General features: G+C 40.9%; 2 protein-coding genes and 1 pseudogene across 2 annotated transcripts; 1 reads left to right on the top strand and 2 right to left on the bottom strand.

Annotated features, from left to right (window-relative positions):
- The first annotated feature begins 1882 nt into the window (after nt 1-1882).
- On the top strand, nt 1883-2444 carry LOC126603065 (polyadenylate-binding protein RBP45C-like). Its single transcript, XM_050269823.1, has 2 exons — nt 1883-2089; nt 2175-2444. Exons 1-2 carry the CDS (start codon nt 1883-1885, stop codon nt 2442-2444), a joined length of 477 nt encoding a protein of 158 aa, XP_050125780.1.
- Nucleotides 2445-10196: 7752 nt separating this feature from the next.
- Nucleotides 10197-17000, bottom strand: LOC126603064 (uncharacterized; annotated as a pseudogene).
- A 2011-nt stretch (nt 17001-19011) lies between these two features.
- LOC126601820 (agamous-like MADS-box protein AGL80) lies at nt 19012-20425 on the bottom strand. Its single transcript, XM_050268587.1, is given in 3 exon segments — nt 19012-19840; nt 19843-19866; nt 19869-20425. Coding segments are annotated over 3 exon segments (564 nt in total). The 5' UTR covers nt 20044-20425; the 3' UTR covers nt 19012-19475.
- Between the last annotated feature and the right edge of the window lie 1169 nt (nt 20426-21594).

Here is a 21594-nt window from a genome sequence, read left to right as displayed (position 1 = left end):
GGAATTCCTCAACCGTTTCTACAGCACCCGCCGCACTGTGAGCATGCTAGAGCTAACGAGCACAAAGCAGTGGAAGGACGAGCCAGTCATTGACTACATCAACAGGTGGCGCACTCTAAGCCTCGACTGTAAAGACAGGCTCTCGGAAACCTCTTCAATCGAGATGTGCATCCAAGGCATGCAATGGGGTTTGCAATACATCCTTCAAGGCATCAAACCACGGACCTTCGAAGAGCTAGCCACCCGCGCCCATGACATGGAGTTGAGCATCGCCCATCATGGGAAGAAAGAACCGATCACCGATTACAAGAACGACAAAGTTCTGGGGCCAAAGTTGGAGAAGACTGCATTGAAACCCACCAAGGAAGCAATGACGGTCAACACAGCTCCCGTCAAAATCTCCACACGAGGCAAGGCGATTCAAACCGAAGCTTTTCGCGATCAAGAGATGCGTAGACGCACTTTGAAGGAGCTTGAGGAGAAGACTTATCCATTCCCCGACTCTGATGTGGTTGCCATGCTGGATGACCTGTTGGACAAAAAGGTGATTAGTTTGCCTGAGTGCAGACGGCCAGAAGAGATAAATTGTACCGACAGTCCAAGATACTGTAAATTCCACCGCTTCATCAGTCATCCGACAGAAAAATGTTTCGTGCTGAAAGATCTCATCATGAAGCTGGCTTAGAAAGGAATCATCGAGCTAGATCTTGACGATGTGGTGAAGTCAAACTATACCACCTTCACTTCTGGCTCTTCCGACTTAAGGTTTTTACCTCAACCACTGGAGGCATCCTCCAAGACAAGCAAAGTTGAAAGATGGACTCAAATCACTCCTAAGAAATTGCACAAGAAACGTACGTCTCCTCCACAAGTCCGCCAATCGGAAAGGGGGCAAAGCAGCTCTTGTCAACCTTCAAAGCAACGTGAAAGTGTTGAGGATGATGAAATTACGACACAAAGATCGTCTGTTGCCATCACAATGCGCGATTTCTTTCCCGAAGATTTCTTCAATCACGCGGTCAAAGCTCCTTGCTATGAAGATTGTGAGGAACGCCTCTCCCGGATTGCTTGACAAAATTCACAAATTCTCTTCGCCCGCACGAGTCTAAACTGCATGGCACAAAGCTCCTGGTCTGCACGAGCATAAAAGGCAACACCAATGCTCCTTGTTTGCACGAGCCTAAACTGCATGAAACAAGCTCCTTGTCCACAAGAGCCTAAACTGCAGGACACAAAGCTCCTCGCCTGCATAAGCCTAAACTGCATGGCACAAATGCTCCTTGTCTGCACGAGTTGAAACTGCGAACGACACCAACGCTCCTTGCCTGCACGAGCTGAAACTGCAACACGACACCAAATGCTCCCTGTCTGCACGAGTTGAAACTGCAAACGACACCAACACTCCTTGTCTGCACGAGTTGAAACTGCAAACGGCACCAAAAGAATATATATATATATATATATATATGTATGTATGTATTTGAACTACGTTACGACTTGATCTCTTCTTGGGAGGGGTACGTAGGCAGCTTGAATATTCAAAATTTGAGTTCAGTCACATCAAAATAAAGAAGAAATATTTTATTAAAAGTTTGAAGATCAATATTATTACAATTACAAAAAAAAAAAAAAAATTATTAATATATTTTATGTTGAAGTGTCCACTTAAAAGCCACATGGATGGAGCAAAACAATCTCAGTCAAAATCTACCAGCAAGCCCAGTTACAAATCCATCCTAAGCAGCCATGTTTCAGAAGCCCACACTGGTCTTGGCCTGATCCAAGGCAAGCCAAAATCTCTCATGGTGGGCTGGATTGCTGAAGACAAAGACCCACTTGTTGATGCACCCAACTCGAGCCATCATCCGCCTTTGTCTTCACCATGATGCAACAACCATCAGGAGGAGTGCACCCACAACAAGTTCCGTCGGATCCGCAGCAGCAGTACCAGCAGGCGCCTCAGCAGTACGCGGCCACACAGAATCCTGGCTCCGATGAGATCCGCTCCCTCTGGATCGGTGACTCGCTGCAGTGGATGGACGAGGCTTATATCCTCAGCTGCTTTGGTCCCACCGGAGAGGCTGTAAACGTAAAAGGTTATCCGCAACAAGCTTACGGGTCTGCCAGAAGGTTATGGTTTTATCGAGTTTAGGTCTCGCGCTGCGGCTGAGCAGATCTTGCAGACATACAATGGCACTTTTATGCCTAACACGGAGCAGAATTTCAGACTGAATCGGGCAACCCTAGGTGCTGATAAGAGACGACAGGATGATGGTCCAGATTTTACCGTCTTTGTTGGGGATTTGGCTGCTGATGTGATTGATTATATGCTTCAAGAAACATTTAGGCAAAATTACCACTCTGTCAAAGGTGCAAGGGTTGTAACTGATAGGACCACAGCACACCAAGTCCCGAATCCATCCTCCTTCCACTTCATTCCGTGACCTACATCTTAACATCGACTCTCCCTTGTTCCCCACCGTGGATTCAACTCGTACTCGGACGATTCAAACGGGCGGTCCCACAGGTTCACGGGCTACAGTGAGAAAGCCAACGCTGGCCGCCATATCTTTTCCTCCGATGCGGTCTTCGACCCTTGGCGACCTCCTCCTCCTTAAGATTGGAATTGCTAATTGGGTTTCTGAATTATGAACAGGATAAAGCGTTCTGGGTTGGGTTCTCTGCGTTTTCTCTCGAAGCATTCGAATTATGGAGGGTTTGCAGAAGTTGATTGGGAAAATCTCAAAAGACCCCCCAAAATTGGGCTCCGCTTCAGCTTCCTTCGGCCCTCACCGTGGGACTGAAGGTCTTGCCGTCGCTCTGTCTTCCTCCGATCAGGCCCGGTGTGGCTGCCGCGTCGCTCAAAACGATTTGCCTCAAAGAGCTCTACAATGGACAGTGCTTTGGTCCTCTGATAATCGGCGCGAAGAAACTGAGGACTCTGAAGCTCTTCAGGTGCTCCGGCGATTGGGACAAGCTACTCCAAGTGATATCTGAGCGAGTGACCTCCATGGTTGAGATCCATCTCGAAAAGCTTCAGGTTAGCGATGTAGGCCTCACCACCATCTCCAATTGCTTGGATCTGGAGATTCTGCAACTGGAAGAAGAACCCCTGAGTGCACCAATGTAGGATTGGTTTCCGTCGCCGAACGCTGCAAGCTGCTGAGGAAGCTTCACATTGACGGATGGAAGGCTAATCGAGTAGGCGACGAGGGTTTGGTCTCGGTAGCAAAGAATTGCGCTAACCTTCACAAAAAAAAAAGTCTCTGTGAGCAGTGAACCAAAAAAAAAAAAGCACCTGCATATCAACAACAGTATTCTTCACAAGCATTGGTATTGGCTGGCAGCAGCCCATGTCGCTCTCAAGCAGGATCTCGCCGCGGCCCAGCACGACCTCCGCCACGCCATCGCTGGAACTCTTCTCGCCGCCGACGGCGTTCCCCCGGAAGCGTCCAGGCCTTCGGTGCTGCGACGCGAAAGGGATGACGAGGAGGAGGAAGAGGGCGACGCGGCGGAGGCACGCGGGGATGAAAGTGGAGGCACGTGGCTGGCGGCGGTGAGACAGAATCAGGTGTTGCGATTGGACATGGATAGCATGAGGACGCGGGTGCACCAATTGGAGCGGGAATGCTCCAGCATGATGAAAGTGATCGAGAAAATTGATAAAGCCGGGCCAACCACTACAAAGACTTTCACACCAGCGGCTCTGCCTCCGCTGCCAAGTCCATCGCCGTCTCTGCGAAATCCAGTTCGACGTGACATAGGTGACGTGGAGGGTAGCGCCGTTCTTGAACTTCGAAGGTTAAAACCGTTAAAACTCAATGGTTGCTGAAGTTCGGGTCTTGTTCATCATCCACGTTCTTCCCCACGAACACGCTCAGCCCAAGTCACCATCTCCTCCACCGACGAGGTTGTCCATGCCTTGCCTCCACTCAGTTCGAGGGTTTTGGGTTCGAAGCCCTTCTTTGCCTCACTGCTGTGCCGTGGGACTTGGATTGCATCCCCCTCCTCCTTCGTCATCTCTCGAGCTCGGACTGGGTTTTCACCCACAAACCCAGGCTTGCATAGCACCGTATATAAAGAAAAAAATAATAATAATAATAAAATAATATATATATATATATATATGTATATATATCATGGTGCGGTGTGAGTATAAGGGCCATCATTTCATTAGTGATGGTGGGTGTAAGCACCACGAAAGGAAAAGAAAGAAAAGGGAAAAGCAAAGGTGGTGCTTCAGGCATCATGTGCAAAGAAAAAAAATATATATATATATATATAATTAATTAATTAATTAATTTAAAAAAAAAAAAAAAACCATGTGCAGAAAAAAGAAAGAAAATATATATATATATATATATATATGTATATATGTATATATGTATATATATATATATATAAAGAAGTAAGTGGATCCTTGGTGGCTAGCACCATGCAAAAAAAAAGGGGAAAAGGTTTTGGAATGGTGAATCAGTCCATGTGAAAAAATTAATATGTATGTATGTGTGTGTGCATAATATATACGTTTATAGCAAAAAAAAAAACAAAAAAAAAAAAAAAAAAAAAAAACAAAACAAATGCATCAAGAGAAATAAAGTCCGTTTTTTTTTTCTGGAAATTTTACATAAATTTGCATTATACATACTTAAAAAAAAAAAAATCAAAATCAAATTTACAAGAGGGGATCTTCAAGGACGATCAGGTGCCGCCTCACCACTCGGCAGAGCTCCAGAAATGAGAGGCGCCGGAGGTTGACTATTTGAAGCCACACCACTCGGCGGAACTCCAGGAGGAGTAGGCATCGAATGTTGATCATTTGTAGCTTCATTACGCGGTACAGCCCCAGAAGACGAAGGCAAATGTTGCTGGAACAAACCCACAAACCTCTGATGATCAAGTAAAATCTGACCATCAGATTCCTGCATCTGATCAATCTTCCTCTTCATGTTTGTCGCATAGCTATGTGCGAGCTTATACAATTGTTTATTCTCCTGCTTAAGCCCTCTAATCTCCTGTTTGAGACTCGTCACTTCAGCCGCCAATGATTCAACTTGACGGGTTCGAGCAAATAGGCGTTGAGCCATATTAGACACAAAACCTGCACACTGCACACTGAGAGCCAGAGAATCCTTAACAGCCAACTCATCAGACCGTTTGGAAAGTAGTATGTTATCCCTGGGAGTGACAAGATTTCGGGCCACCACCGCAGCGGTCATATCATTCTTCACCACCGAATCCCCAACGGTAAGAGGACCAGTAGGGGATATGAAGGATGGGCGCCATATGTTGTCTGGAGAAGGCGGGACTGCCTCTTCACCAATATTCAAGTCAAAACGACGGTCGGAGGGTCCAGACATTTTCAAAGTGTTGAAGAAAGAAGAGATCGGACAAATCAAGATCTTAGAAGTGCAAGAAGGGAGTTTTCACAAGCGAAAATTCAAGTGTGCTTTGAAACAAACAGCGTGCCTCTATAAAAAATCAGCACTCGATGGGATTTCAGAGATCGAAGAGGCGAGCTCAGAATTCGAAGAGGCCATTCAAAAATCGAAGAGGCAAGCTCAGAAATCGGAGAAACATCTTGCTTTTCCAGACGCGTCGGCACCCGTCACACGCAAACTCAGCTTTGCGGAAATCACGGGCAATTTGTCGAAGCGCCGATCCCAGATATCGAAGAGGCGCCAGTCTTTTTCAGCCTCGTCAAACACCTGTCATATGCACACTCAACTTTGCGCAAATCACGGGCAATTTGTCGAAGATTTTCGGTGAAGGAGAAAGCACGTGAAGTTTACTGTTCAATCACGCATTGGTTGCCGACACGAGTGAAAGAATAGTACCTCTACAGGTATCAAAGAACTTCCTATAACTGTCCACCTTCACCTTCCATAGCAAGGCAGACATACAGAACCTTTCTTCATCTCCGAGAATGCTTTCCCAACAAAGCCTCTCGAGTCATTCAATGTTCCTTATTCCTTGGGGTACCTCTGCAAGCCAATGACTCCAAAGCAAAAGTATCTCATATCACCAGGGTAGAAAGCAAGAGTATCTCATATCATGCGTTCTCCCTGTCCTTTCCTTTGTCCTTGTTCTTACCTGCAAAGACAAGGATAAAGAAAGCAATATGCCGGAACTTCCACTCAAACTCGGGTAAGGAACCGACTGCTTGGAACCCTTCCCTGATTGCCTACCTAGCACTGCTCTCGAGTACTCGTCTCCCACTGCTGCTGTACTTCCAAAGAAGCTGCCACATCTGCCTGAAGAACAGATAAAGGCAAGTGAAAATGATACCTTGCAGCATGTGGAGACAACGTGCAGAAGAAACAAGCAGAGAAGAATGCGGTCTGCACAGTCAACTCAGCAGAAGGAGTCCGAACTGAGGAACTCGAGAAGCTGCCATATCTGCCTGAAGAAACAAGCAGAGAAGAATGCAGCATGCACAGTCAACTCAGCAGAAGGAGTCTGAGATGAAGAACTCGAGAAGATGCCGCATCTGCCTGAGGAACAGTTAAAGGAAATGAAAATGATACCTTGAAGCATGTAGAGACAGGTGCAACAAAGCACGTGCTGAGTCATCCTCTACTTCTTCAAAATCAAAAGTATCTCATATCATCAGGGTTGCAATCACTCTGGACGGTGAACTCGTTTTGACCCTTAAATTCTTGGGTCGACTTGCTAAGCGTTGTGGGCTGTACGTGCCGATTCACCACCCTTGAATCAAATCCTTAAAGATCAAGTCACCAACTGGAAGAAGAGCCCATCAATCTTGAAGATCATACCGTTGACCAAACTGCTCAGGTGTGAATTAGAAAGATTGAACAAAGCAACAAGTCTTCACCTTCACCTCGTGCCTGCTTGCCATGTGTTCGAGTCAACCTTCAAGAATCAAGCCTCGACGGCCCTTGAAGAAGTTTCCAACCAAATTCAAGATCAAGCCTCGACGGCCATCGAGGAAATCACAAGTCCGATTCAAGATCAAGTGTCTACCACCCTTGAATCAAAACCTAGTTCAAGAATAAGCTGTGGAAAATCAACAATTGGAGGAATCCAGAAAATCCTCCAACCCAGTTCAAGATCAAAGCTGTGGAAAGTCAACAAGCGCAACAAAATACGTGCCGATTCACCCACTACCAAAGCCAAAGATCATCTACCACATGAAGCTCCTTGTGGTCCAATTTCAACCTTCAAGATCAAGCCTCGACAGCCCTTGAAGAAATTTCAAACAAAGTTCAAGATCAAGCCTTAACGGCCCTTGAAGAAATCTCAAGCCCAATTCAAGATCAAGCCTCAACGGCCCTTGAAGAAATCTCCAGCCCAATTCAAAATCAAGCCTCGACGGCCATTGGATCGACGTCTACAGTAAGGGACTTCAAAACGCATCTCCTACACGCGACAAGCACATGTACACGACGCGACTTGAAGTGAGGGCATTTGTAGACATCGAAATTTCGGTAAATAAATGTTGACCGATAAATCAAAGTTTCAACGCTCATGTATTACATAAATTTTACACGTAGCGTGTGACTCAACGAAAATTGAAATGAGTTGGAAAAGTCATCAAATAGGACATGTGTCAACACCTGGCAGAAATGACTTATTTCATCTGGAATATTATATTCAAAATTAGGCCTTGGAAATTTCTATAAATACAAGCCCATTTCATTCATTTGGGGAAACCAATTGATATTACACCTTGAAGCTCGGAAGCTCTGAAACTCTGAAGCTCTCAAGCATCCAGCAAATCCCGAAGAATCAAGAAAGTGTTCTTCGTTCTTCGTTCATCGTTCATCCAAGATCAAGCCCCAACGGCCCTTTGGATCAACAATCATCCACCAATCCAAGATCAAGCCCCGATGACCCTTGAAGAAAGCACCATCATTCATCATCCGTTCATCCAAGATCAAGCCCCAACGGCCCTTTGGATCAACAAACGTCGACAAATCCACACATCCAACCGTTCTTCAAGATCAAGCCCAAAAGCCCTTGAAGATCCGTTCATCACTGTTCTTCAAGATCAAGCCCAAACGCCCTTGAAGATCCGCTCATCACCGTTATTCAAGATCAAGCCTCAAACGGCCCTTGAAGAAACATTCATCCTCAAGATCAAGCCTCAACGGCTCCTTGAAGATCCGCTCAAATCCACCTTCAAAGATCAACCCCACGGCCCTTTGAAGAAACTTCCAACTGTTCATCCAAGATCAAGCCTCGACGGCCCTTGGATCAACGAAACACCCATAAATCAACACCTTACGGAGATCGAATCAGAGGATCAAAATAGAGAGAGATTGTAACCCAAAATCATCAAATACAAATATTTGTTTGTGCACGTCGTTCTTGTCTCTTTCGTTTCAGGAATTTTCCGTGTTCACAGTAGCAAGGGCAGAAATTGTCGATGCAAATCCTAGTTTCACTGGTACATCACACTCCACTTGGGCAGATTGCTACAAGTTATGGGTTAACGAAATTGTGCCTTGAAGTACCATTGTTTAGGAGTTCACGTGAATTTTAAAAACTTGATGAAGTTTTGGGAAGCAGAGTTACTTGGCCACACGAGTCTCCAACCGAAGGGTCCAGAGGGCCGAAAATAGTCTGAAAACCGTCTCTAACTGAGGGCTAGGCCAGAGGGCTTGTGGGCCCTACAGAATTTGAAAGGGCCAAAGGGCCAAAGGGCTAGCTCATTCCAGCCAGCCAGCCAGCCCCAGGCTGGCCAGAGTTTTGCTTAAAACTGTCGGATTTCCTGTCGGATATAACCGACAAGAATAATTTAATGTTGGCTAAACATGAATTATTTTTATTAATTGCAATTGTGTTGGTTATAACCGACACGAATAGTAATTTGAATTGCAATCTTGTCGGTTATAATCGACACAAATAGTATGAAAATTTTGAATACAACGGCTAGCTGACTCAGCTAGCCGTTGAATTCAAATTTTTTTTATGAATTTAAACCTTTTTTTTCTATTTTTAAATTCTATTTTTTTTCTTTAACTTCCTATAACTTCTATTTTACAAAATTTGTTTCATATTTTTTTTTAAATTCTATTTTTTTCCTATAACTTCTATTTTACAAATTTTGGTTCATATTTTTTTTAAATTCCATTTCCTATAACTTCTTTTTTACAAAATTTGTTTCATATTTTTTTTAAATTCCATTTTTTTTTCCTATAACTTCTTTTTTACAAAATTTGTTTCATATATTTTCTTAATTCCATTTTTTTTCCTATAACTTCTATTTCACAAAATTTGAATCATATTTTTTTTTCAATTCTATTTTTTAAATAATAAATTATGTTTGGCCCTATGGCTCATTGACCCTCGGTTGGAGACGGTTTTTTGTGATAGGGTTAAAACAAGCCCTATGGCCTTTGGCCCTCAGTTGGAGACGGAGGCAAATATGACCATGTACTTTTCATTAAAATATTAATAGGGAGACTTTGGATGCGGTCCCTAGTTATGAACAGTCTTTGACTGAAACCTTGTTGGTTTTCAATTTTTGATCCAAGTCCCTGAAATTAATTGATAATTTATTTCTATGTACGTTACTATATTTTTTAAATTAAAAATTAAAATTTATAGTTGTTTATAGTAATGAGATTTTAAATAAAAAACCATAATTTGTAGGATTAAAAATATTAAAATATAAATATACTATTGTGTGTGTGTGTGTAAACATGGGTACATTCATAAAAAATAACCAAAAAATTATTGTATCAAAACATGGGTACATTCTTCAAAATGGGTACATTTAGCAAAAATAAAAATGGGTACAAATAAATAAAAAAATATGGGTACAATACAAATAAAACTTTAAAAAATATGGGCACAAAAAGAATTAATATATGGGTACAAATTAAAACTGAAAGGAAAATTGGTACAAATTAAAAAAGGGTTGCAAATTAAAAATGGGTACAAACTAAAAATAAAAATATATGATAAAAAATTTAGCCATAAATATAAATATACTAATTGTAACATTTTTAATATTAAATGAATATATTTAGAAATAAAAAATATTTTATTATTGAAATAATTAATGATATTATTAATACAAAGGACCTTGATCAAAAATTGAAAAGTAATAAGGTTTTAATCAATAGAGTAGTAAAAATAAGGATGAAAACCTAATTACTCCATATTAATATATTGGAGGGCCAGAGAGCTAAAACGAGCCCCTGGCCAGCCCTTGGTTGGAGATGGCCTTAGTGATGCGATGTTGAGAATGACGAAAATTTATTTAGCTTCTTCAGCCTCTCACGCATCTCGTTAAGCCTCTCAATGTCAGGCTCAACCACCTGTTGCTCCCTCCTCGAGAATTGTGGAGGCGTCGTGATTGAGGGTTCACCTTCAGTGGTAGTCTGATGCTGCTGCTGTGGCCAGCCTCCATGTTGATTCTGGCATCAACATGTACTCTCTCTCTTCCTCTTCCTTCTTCCTTCTCGATCTTCATTCTCTCAAACATCACCTGCACGCACATTCTATGCAATGAGAGCAAATACACACGACCAAGTACACGCGCAATGCCATAAAAGAATTACTTGGAACACTGCAGATAGAACAAGACTGAAAATGAAGGCAAGACAGCGCGAACACTTGGCGAAAAAAGCGAAAGAAGGGAAGGAGACTGCGGAGGAAGCAGTTGGTAAGGTGAAGGCTGGAGCGGGGGAGCTCAAAAGTGACTTGGCGGAAAAAGCAAAAGTAGAAAAAGTAGACTAAAAACAAGAAAACACGGACAACCAAATTCCATCCAAAGCGCCGAGTAATTAACATACAAGGCTCTTTTAAATTATGTCTCGTAGTTATAGAAATCTCTATCATTAAATCAGTAGAAAAAGTAGAAAGACCTTCAACACAATGAACTATGCCGATGGCTCCAAATAATTATAATGCACAAACTGTGAAAAATATAGGGTTCTAGACTCGCGAGTTGTTTCAAGTGCTCTTGTCGAACAATAAACACATACTACCCACATTTAACCAAAAGAACGTATTGACAATTAACAATCATGCCTGTGAAGGGGATCATGCAATGACACGCACCAGAGCCAAATCTGCTGGAAGACAAAATCCTCCGAACGATATCACAGCATAAACAAAGTAATTATATCAAAACAATCTACATCAGGGTAAAATCATAAGAATATCAGAGCACTAATTGTTCCGTGATTCCGAAATACAAAATAATAAAAAGCTAGTGGTCAATACACTAGACGTACAACTTATATATGATTCTAAATAATTTTTTGTTGACGATTACCTTATTGGATCGAGGCTCCAAGTACATCATATTGAATAAGATCATGTCCCTATGCAACATATCCGCCGACTTCCCTCGAAACAACGAACTTCTATGTCTCCACAAATGACCCAACAATGCCATCCGTTGAATTATAAGTCTCTAGCTGATTGAGTATTAGAAATAAGATGAGTTTAATGTGTGTATTCATTTGAGCATATCTGCCAAGTGTAGAGTTAAAATGATGTAAGGCCATGAGTGCCAGGTGGTGTTTGATCCATGTAATTAGGTTGATGAGTGACTAAGATTAAAAGTAGTGTTTTGTGTGGTCCTAAAGCTAAGGCTACCAGTTAAATGTAAAGCAGTGTTAGTGCGCATTTTTCAGTGTAGTACAAATTATTCCTCTGCAAGATTTTTGCACGAGTGAACAAGAAATAAAAACTTTTCCGTTCAACTTCTTCTATCTTTGTTTTGCTTCTGTTCAGCATTTTAAGAGAAAAACATCCAGCTAAATCAAGGGACACTAACATGGCCTCAGAGCCTGGTTTCGATTAAGATCTGGGCGTGTTTCTGTGAGCTCAAACATCACCGTTTCTGGTTTCGGTGAAGTTTGCCGGAGTTTGTCTGTGACCTAAAGAACTACGTGTTTCTGGATTCACACAAACTCACGATGGCTGGATCTGGGAGTGCTAAAGTGAGGACCCCGATCTTCTCCGGTGAGAACTACGAGTTCTGGAGAATCAAAATGGTTACCATTTTCAAGTCATATGGACTGTGGAATCTGGTGGAAAAAGGGATTTCGGTTTCCGATTCGAAGAAGAAGAAAGCTAAGACTGATGAAGATACAGATGTTAATGCTGACGATGATGAGAAAATGACTGCAATCTTCATGAAAGATGCAAAAGCTCTCAGAATCATTCAAAACGCAGTCTCCGATCAGATTTTCCCTCGAATCGCAAACGCAAACTCGGCAAAAATGGCATGGGATCTGTTATATGGCGAATATCACGGTGGGGATCAGGTAAGATCTGTGAAACTCCAGAATCTTAGAAGAGAATTTGAATATACTAGAATGCGTGATGATGAATCCTTGACTGGGTATCTTACTCGTTTAAATGATCTGATTAATCAAATGAAAACGTTTGGTGAAACTCTGTCAAATGAGAGATTAGTACAGAAGGTATTAATCAGTCTCACTAAGATATATGATCCTATATGTTTAGTGATAGAAAATACCAAATGTTTAGAATCTGTTGAACTGCAAGAGGTACTAGCCATATTGAAGAGTCAAGAGCAGAGGTTTGATTTGCATTCTTCAGATGCAACTGAGAGAGCATTTTCTTCTCTTACTGTTAGTTCAAAAGGGCAGAATCGAAGTTATGCTCAGTCTAGTACTTTTAAACCACAGAGAAATTGGAATCAAAAGGGTAAGAAATGGGATTCAAAACCAAAGTTTCAGCAAAAATCATACACAAATATTGCACAGAATAGTACTTCCTCACAGGTTATGGGTCAAGAGAGTGTAAAACCTCAATGTAAAGTGTGTTCAAAGTTTCATTATGGTGAATGTAGATATAAGGGGAAATCCAAGTGCCATAACTGTGATAGATTTGGTCATTGGGCCAGAGAGTGTACTGTTGGAAAGTCTATTCAAAAGGCAAACTGTGCAAGTCAAATGGAAGTGACAGGAAACTTATTTTATGCAAATTGTGCAGTTGCTGAGACTAAGGTTAATGGAGATTGGTACATAGATAGTGGCTGCAGTAATCATATGACAGGAAATGTTGATCTTCTTGTTGATGTGAATACAAATGTTGCAGGGAAAGTTCAAATGCCAACAGGAGTGTTAGTTAATGTGGCAGGAATGGGATCACTGGAAATTGAGACTAATAGAGGAAGAAAATACATTCGAGAAGTCATGTATCTACCTGGTTTGAAAGAGAATCTATTAAGTGTAGGACAAATGGATGAGCACGGATATTATCTTGTGTTTGGTGGACATATGTGCACTGTTTTTTATGGTCCTTCTCTGAAATGTCAAATTATCTGTGTAAAAATGAAAGAAAACAGGTGCTATCCTCTATCTCTACGGCCTGAGAAACAACTTGTGTTGAAAACCAGTTTTGCTCATTGTTCTCTGACTTGGCACAGAAGATTAGGCCACCTACACTTTGGTGGAATCAAGAAATTGAAGGATAATGACATGGTTCATGGATTACCATATCTAGATGAGTATGAAAAAGTGTGTGAAGGCTGTCAATATAGTAAGCAACACAGAGAAAGGTTTCCTAGTGGTCAAGCACAAAGAGCTGGTGCTCCACTTAAATTGGTTCATGTTGATCTGTGTGGACCGATGAGAATCGAGTCTACTGGAGGAAACAAGTACTTCATGTTGCTTGTAGATGATGCAACCAGGATGATATGGGTGTATTTCCTTAGATTCAAATTTGAAGCTTTTACTTGTTTTCAGAAATTCAAGGCCATGACTGAGTTGCAAAGTGGAATGAAGGTAAAATGTGTAAGGAGTGATAGAGGAGGGGAGTTCTTATCAAATGAATTCAAGCAATACTGTGACACAGAGGGAATCCAAAGGCAACTGTCTCTATTTTACACTCCACAGCAAAATGGAGTGGTTGAAAGAAAAAACAGAACTGTGATTGAAATGGCCAAGTCTATGCTTCATGACAAAGGAATGCCTTACTATATGTGGGCAGAAGCTGTGCATACTGCTGTCTATCTGTTAAACAGATGTCCTACCAAATCACTGGATACTATAACACCTTTTGAAGCTTACAGCAAAAGGAAACCAGGTATTGCTCATTTGAAGGTTTTTGGCTTAGTCTGTTATGTCCATACTCCATCCGAGCTAAGACACAAGCTAGAACCTAAGAGTATAAAATGAGTCTTTGTTGGATATGCAAAATGTGAGAAAGGCTATAAAGTATTTGATCTAATCTCTAAGAGACTGATTCTGTCAAGAGATGTTGTGTTCGATGAAAACTCAGCTTGGGATTGGGAAAGAAGCACAGAAAGATAAATGTCACTGCCTACTTATGAGTTTGACACTGTGGATATATCAAGAAGTAAGAATAAGAAAATGACCCTCAAGTTTCAAGTGGTTCATCATCTGGCATATTGGAAGAAGCTGCAAGTGATATTGATGATACACATATCAATTCTCAGTCAAGTGCAGGTGTGAGTGACACCCAGGCATTTGATCATACTCCATTAAAATGGAGAAAGCTGGATGATGTACTTGCTAAATGTAATATGTGCATTATAGAACCAGAGAATTTTGAAGATGCAGCTAAGGATGAATCTTGGATGAATGCTATGAAGGATGAGCTCTCCATGATTGAAAAGAATGCAACCTGGGAGTTAGTGGACAGGCCAAGTAACAAGCCTATAATTGGAGTAAAATGGGTGTTTAAAACCAAACTCAACCTGGATGGAACTGTGCAAAAGAACAAGGCAAGGCTTGTTGCAAAGGGATATGCCCAGAAACCAGGAATAGACTACAATGAGACCTTTGCTCCTGTTGCCCGATTAGATACAATCAGAACCCTTATAGCATTGGCTGCACAAAAGAGTTGGAAACTCTATCAACTTGATGTCAAATCGGCTTTTTTAAATGGTGTTCTAGAGGAGAAGGTGTATGTCGAGCAGCCTGATGGTTTTGTAGCTAAAGGGGAGGAAGACAGGGTATATAAACTTCACAAAGCCTTATATGGTCTAAAACAGGCACCACGGGCCTGGTATGGAGAGATCGATACATATTTCTCACAATGTGGTTTCACAAAAAGTTTAAGTGAACCAACACTGTACATCAAGGCAGAAGAGAAAGGCATTTTGATTGTGTCGATCTATGTGGATGACATAATCTATACTGGGAGCAACAAACAAATGCTTGAAGAATTCAAGGAAGACATGAAACGAAAATATGAGATGACTGATTTGGGCCTTCTCCATCATTTTCTTGGAATGGGAATAATTCAAACCACTACAAGCATTTTCATCCACCAAAAGAAATATGCAAGCTCTCTGTTAGACAAATTTGGTCTAAAAGAGTGCAAACCTGTGCTTACTCCATTAGTTGCAACTGAGAAGTTAACCACGGATGATGGAAGTGATGCTGCAAGTGATGCTGCAAGTGAAGAGTTATACAGAAGTTTGGTGGGAAGTCTCTTATATCTCACTGCCACCAGGCCTGATATAATGTATGCATCCAGTCTATTAGCCAGATTTATGCACTGCCCTACCAGTAAGCATATTGGAACTGCTAAAAGAGTGCTAAGATACATTAAGGGCATACTTGATTATGGTCTGGAATATGTGAAGGGTAAGAACTCAATGTTAATTGGGTTCTGTGACAGTGACTGAAGTGGATCAATTGAGGACAGTAAGAGTACTTCTGGTTATGCTTTCTCCTTTGGCAGTGGAGTATTCTCATGGGCATCTGTGAAGCAGAATTGTGTAGCTCTTTCCACTGCAGAAGCAGAGTACATCAGTGCTTCAGAAGCAACTACTCAAGCCATTTGGTTGAGATTTGTTCTTGAAGATTTTGGTGAATTTCAAACCGAAGCCACTCTAGTGCACTGTGACAACACCTCAGCAATTGCAATCACCAAGAACTCTGTGTTCCATCAAAAGACCAAACACATTAACAGAAGATACCATTTCATCAAGAACGCACTGAAGGATGGGATCATTGATCTGGTGTATTGTCCAACTAATGAGCAACTAGCTGATATTTTCACAAAACCTCTGCCTAAAGATCGATTTAATTATCTCAGGAGCATGCTTGGAGTGAAATCAGCTCAAGACTTAAAGGGGAGTGTTGAATTATAAGTCTCTAGCTGATTGAGTATTAGAAATAAGATGAGTTTAATGTGTGTATTCATTTGAGCATATCTGCCAAGTGTAAAGTTAAAATGATGTAAGGCCATGAGTGCCATGTGGTGTTTGATCCATGTAATTAGGTTGATGAGTGACTAAGATTAAAAGTAGTGTTTTGTGTGGTCCTAAAGCTAAGGCTACCAGTTAAATGTAAAGCAGTGTTAGTGCGCATTTTTCAGTGTAGTACAAATTATTCCTCTGCAAGATTTTTGCACGAGTGAACAAGAAAGAAAAACTTTTCGGTTCAACTTCTTCTATCTTTGTTTTGCTTCTGTTCAGCATTTTAAGAGAAAAACATCCAGCTAAATCAAGGGACACTAACAATCCTAACACTGTACGCCATGGCCTTGAAATAAACCTTGTAAATCTTGCTCTGTACCATCCCAAACTGCTGCGGCGACAGGCTCCCCGCCAACACGTGGCTCGACACCAACGTAATCCACATGCACATCCCGTAAGCCGTAGCCAGCCCGAACAGATGCGCCACGGACATCAAACCCTTCAGTAAGTCACCCGATGCTATGGACCTGAATGCACCGTACCATAACTCTCTTCCTTTGTCCTTCAACTGATGCAGCCTCTTCTGTGTCCCACTTTTGAGCTCCTCCGCTCCAGCCTTAACCTTACCAGCTGCTTCATCCGCAGTCTCTTTCGCTTCTTTCACTTTTTCAGCCAAGTCACTTTTGAGCTCCTCCGCTGCAGCCTTCACCTTAAAAGCTGCTTCCTCCGTAGTCTCTTTAGCTCCTTTTGCTTTTTCCGCCAAGTCACTTTTGAGCTCCCCCGCTCCAACCTTCACCTTACCAACTGCTTCCTCCGCAGTCTCCTTCCCTTCTTTCGCTTTTTTCGCCAAGTGTTCGCGCTGTCTTGCCTTCATTTTCAGTCTTGTTCTATCTGCAGTGTTCCAAGTAATTCTTTTATGGCATTGCGCGTGTACTTGGTCGTGTGTATTTGCTCTCATTGCATAGAATGTGCGTGCAGGTGATGTTTGAGAGAATGAAGATCGAGAAGGAAGAAGGAAGAGGAAGAGAGAGGGTACATGTTGATGCCAGAATCAGCAGGGAGGCTGGCCACCAGCAGCAGCAGCAGACTACCACTGAAGGTGAACACTCAATCACGACGCCTCCACAAGTCTCGAGGAGGGAGCAACAGGTGGTTGAGCCTTATATTGAGAGGCTTAACGAGATGCGTGAGACGCTGAAGAAGCTAAATAAATTTTCGTCATTCCTCAACATCGCGTCACTAAGGCCATCTCCAACCGAGGGCTGGCCAGAGGGCTCGTTTTAACCCTCTGGCCCTCCAAGATATTAATATTTTAATGAACAGTACATGACCATATTTGCCTTCGTCTCCAACCGAGGGCCAAAGGGCCATAGAACTCGTTTTAGCCCTATCACAAAAAACCGTCTCTAACAGAGGGTCAAAGGGCCATAGAGCCAAACATAATTTATTATTTAAAAAATAGAATTGAAAAAAAATATGAATCAAATTTTGTGAAATAGAAGTTATAGGAAAAAAATGGAATTAAAAAAAATATGAAACAAATTTTGTAAAAAAGAAGTTATAGGAAAAAAAATGGAATTAAAAAAATATGAAACAAATTTTGTAAAAAGGAAGTTATAGGAAAAAAAAATGGAATTAAAAAAATATGAAACAAATTTTGTAAAAAGGAAGTTATAGGAAAAAATATGGAATTTAAAAAAAATATGAAACAAATTTTGTAAAAAAGAAGTTATAGGAAAAAAAAAAGAATTTAAAAAAAAATATGAACCAAATTTTGTAAAATAGAAGTTATTGGAAAAAAAATAGAATTTTAAAAAAATATGAAACAAATTTTGTAAAATAGAAGTTATAGGAAGTTATAGAAAAAAAAAATAGAATTTAAAAATAGAAAAAAAAAGGTTTAAATTCATAAAAAAAATAAAAAAAAATTTGAATACAACGGCTAGCTGACTCAGCTAGCCGTTGTATTCAAAATTTTCATACTATTCGTGTCGGTTATAATCGACACGATTGCAATTCAAATTACTATTCGTGTCGGTTATAACTAACACAAGTGCAATTAATAAAAATAATTCCTGTTTAGCCATTACTACTCGTGTCGGTTATAACCGACAATAAATTATTCCTGTCGGTTATATCAGACAGGAAATCCGATAGTTTTAAGCAAAATTCTGGCCAGCTCGGGGCTGGCTGGTTGGTTGGAAGGAGCCAGCCCTCTGGCCCTTTGGCCCTTTCAGATTCCATCGGCCCCACAAGCCTTCTGGCCTAGCCCTCTGTTAGAGACGGTTTTCGAGCTATTTTCGGCCCTCTGGACCCTTCGGTTGGAGATAACCTAATGGCTCTTATCTGGCATCTTGTGTATCTTGCCCAGCACCACCCCAGTTCATGCTGTTGGTAAGGACTTGGATTCGGAGAATCTCTTTGCTTGTCGCAGATAATTATGTGTTTTAATGCTGTTCTTTTTTTTGCGTTTGTAAAGTTGATATTTTTGGTAACTTTCGATACAATACTTGTTCCATAGCTATAATGATAGATATGGAGTCAGAATGCTGCACTTGTTCTTATGTGAAGTTACATGAATTAACGATGGCTACATCTTCTGTGTTTTTCCTTTCGTTTTCGCCTGGATGAGGATATCGGATCCTTCATCCTAGTCCAGATACTAACACAGACTGCATGTGAATGAATCAACACCCTAAACTAACAAGGCTCTCCGCATTGCGAGGGTTGGTAACGTCTATTGTAGGCAGTCTTACTTCACTTTTGCACACAGGCTGTTTCACTTTTGCAAATGGGCTGTTTCAACATATTTCACAGAGGAGCAACATGTTCGTATATAATGTCAAGGCTTACTCTCATTTAGAATCATTCTTGGATCGATCCCGTTTAGTAACCAAATAAAAGATGTTGAGATGTGTCATTGACCAAAAGAATGCTTGTTTTACTGAACCAAAAAATTGGCTCATGTGTAAAGAATGCAAACATCAAAGATTCTGTACCTTCTCAGTGAACCTTCTACTGTTAAAATATGCCTACAAGAAGGGACTAGCCTCGATCATTTGAAGCCGTTAGTTCTTCCATAGAAGGCAACTAAGCTTCGGAATGAACAGCGGCATACTGTGTGATCTTACGAGTGATTTGCCCTTGTAAGCCGTTCAAAGAGTCATACTGTTTAAATTACACATCAAAGAGAAAATTATCTTAACCTAAAACACCTTTGCTATGAGCATAAATGAAAGATGAAAACTACGTTTATTCAGGTAAACGAAAGTAAAAGTACATTTGGGACAATGCTAAAGGTTTATAGGATTACCTGTATCATCAACACTATGCTCTATGCTCACAAAGTTTATTTTGAATTGGTTGAATTACTACACCTCCAGACACCAAAAGCCACCATCTCATCAGAATCAACTCCCGCATCAACTTGGTTGCGCCCCACACCCTCGAAGAACTCAATCCGCTTAGTAGTGAAATCAATTCTTTTATCCAATTGATGATCAAGTCCGATCAAACTTTCAAGACGACCAGGATCAAGAAAATTCTTACCTTCCAGTTCCAGGTATTCAATCAAAAGCAGCTTCTCATCAAGTTCTTGATTCTTAAATCTCGCTTTTTCCAATTGTCTGTTCAGCTTGGATATATTGTTCTTAAGAAAGGATTCTTGATCCACCATGAACTTACCTTGCCTTTCTTCAGGTAAATTCTTGAATTGAGTACATAAAATGCTTCCTGTGGGAAGGCCACACATCCACCTTGGTATCAGAAGTATTGTAAATAACATCACATGCAATAACCCCACATAAAGTTGTGATCTCATTCAGCTTTCTGAAGAAACTAGCCTTCCTCTTTTTTAAGGTTGCTCTCCTGCTTGGTTCATGAGAAATCAATTCATGCTTAGTCGTATTTTTAGCCATGGTTGGGAATACAAAGAAGCAGCAGGTACCTTCCGGAAGTTGCACATGAGATGGTTATATAGGGAAGTACTTCGGTGGCTGCAAGGAGTCAACTCAACTGTAATATTGCTCTTAACTGTAGCATCTTCAAGGATATAGGTATCGCCTATAATTGGTCAGGAAAAGAGTAAGTATGGTATATAATTGAATAGGATTACTAAACAAGATTTTCAGCATTTAATTTGTCAACCAAATTCAGTTGGAAAATGACGTTTGTATTTCATTTAAGAGTAAACAACCTTCTAAAAGGATATTCAACATACGACTAAGATTATTTGCATGACCTAGTGCATTTGTAGAATACATGATACTCGCACTAGTGGTGGTAGTATCTACATTTGATCATGTTGTGCTTTGGCCCGTTCATTAGTGCGGAAACGAGATTCAGATTATGATCACTCATATATTTCATGCATTTATACCATTCATTTCTAAAGTTTTTGGATGTTTTTGTGTTAAAATTGTGGCATTTTACCTTACCTTGTGTTAATGTACACTTAATTTTATTTTAGGATGAATTTCAAAGAAAATGAGCAGAAAACAGAAATAGAATAAAGAAAGACAGTGGAGAGAGCATGGAAGAAAAGGAATAAAAGAAGATAAGAGACAAGTGCAGCACGGACTGGACAGCAGAAGTGGGAGAGAACGTACAGCTAAGAAAATATAAAGAAAAAGAGAGAGAGAGGCGCTTACTGCGCAGAAAGAGAAAAAGAAAAACAAAAAAATATAGGAGAGAGGCAGACAGCAGGAATAAGAAATAAAATAGACAAAGAAGGAGTGGGAGACTGACGGGATAAAAAGCAGAGAAGAATAAAATAGAGGGAAGGTGGACAGAAACGGAAGGCAGGCGCACCAGGCGCAGATAAAAGAAAGCAGCAGAAGAACAGAAGCAGAAGCAGAGGGGACGGAGGATAGCGCAGCAGACGCAAGAAAACAGGGGGGACTAGCAGACGTGAGAAGCAAGGTGAAAGACTGACGCGACAGAGGGAGACTGGCGGCAGCAGGCACAGAAGCAGAGGTGCGGCAGAGCATAGGAGGAACCAAAACGGGTGTTTTCTTTCTTGTTATTTGTTTTATGGATAATTTCTTATGTATGAAAATAATTATGTGTAACTAATTTATTATGCTAGAGTGAGGCCATAAGCCGCAACATGAATACGTAGTTTTATTTTTCAATTGCTTAAATGTTGTTACATGCTTGCTTTGATATTTTCAATCACTGAATTAAACTATCTATGTACCTTGATGCTTGATCACCATTAGGATGCTTAGAAAAGTTATCGGATGCAATTTTGAACGAATGTCACGTTAAAATTGGTTGTGCTTCTTGTGATTGAGAATTATACTCTCCTAAGGTAAATATCATGCTCTTAGGGATTATATGGTTTAACAAAAGGATTTTCACCAAGATTAATGAATCACTCATGTTTATATTTAATCTAAATGTCATGGATAAGTTTCATGTAGTGGTATGCGTTTTAGCTTGAATGTCACAAGTAAAACATACACAAG

Source organism: Malus sylvestris, chromosome 15, assembly GCF_916048215.2.
Source record: "Malus sylvestris chromosome 15, drMalSylv7.2, whole genome shotgun sequence".
Lineage (NCBI taxonomy): Eukaryota > Viridiplantae > Streptophyta > Magnoliopsida > Rosales > Rosaceae > Malus > Malus sylvestris.
Note: the sequence above shows the minus strand (reverse complement) of the source record. Positions and strands in the feature narration are given on the sequence as shown.

Bases quoted from the DNA above. Each gene is read 5' to 3' on its own strand.
- LOC126603065 (XM_050269823.1), top strand. From the start codon at position 1,883: ATGATGCAACAACCATCAGGAGGAGTGCACCCACAACAAGTTCCGTCG. The intron at 2,090-2,174 runs GTAAAAGGTTAT...GCGGCTGAGCAG, and splicing joins CCACCGGAGAGGCTGTAAAC to ATCTTGCAGACATACAATGG.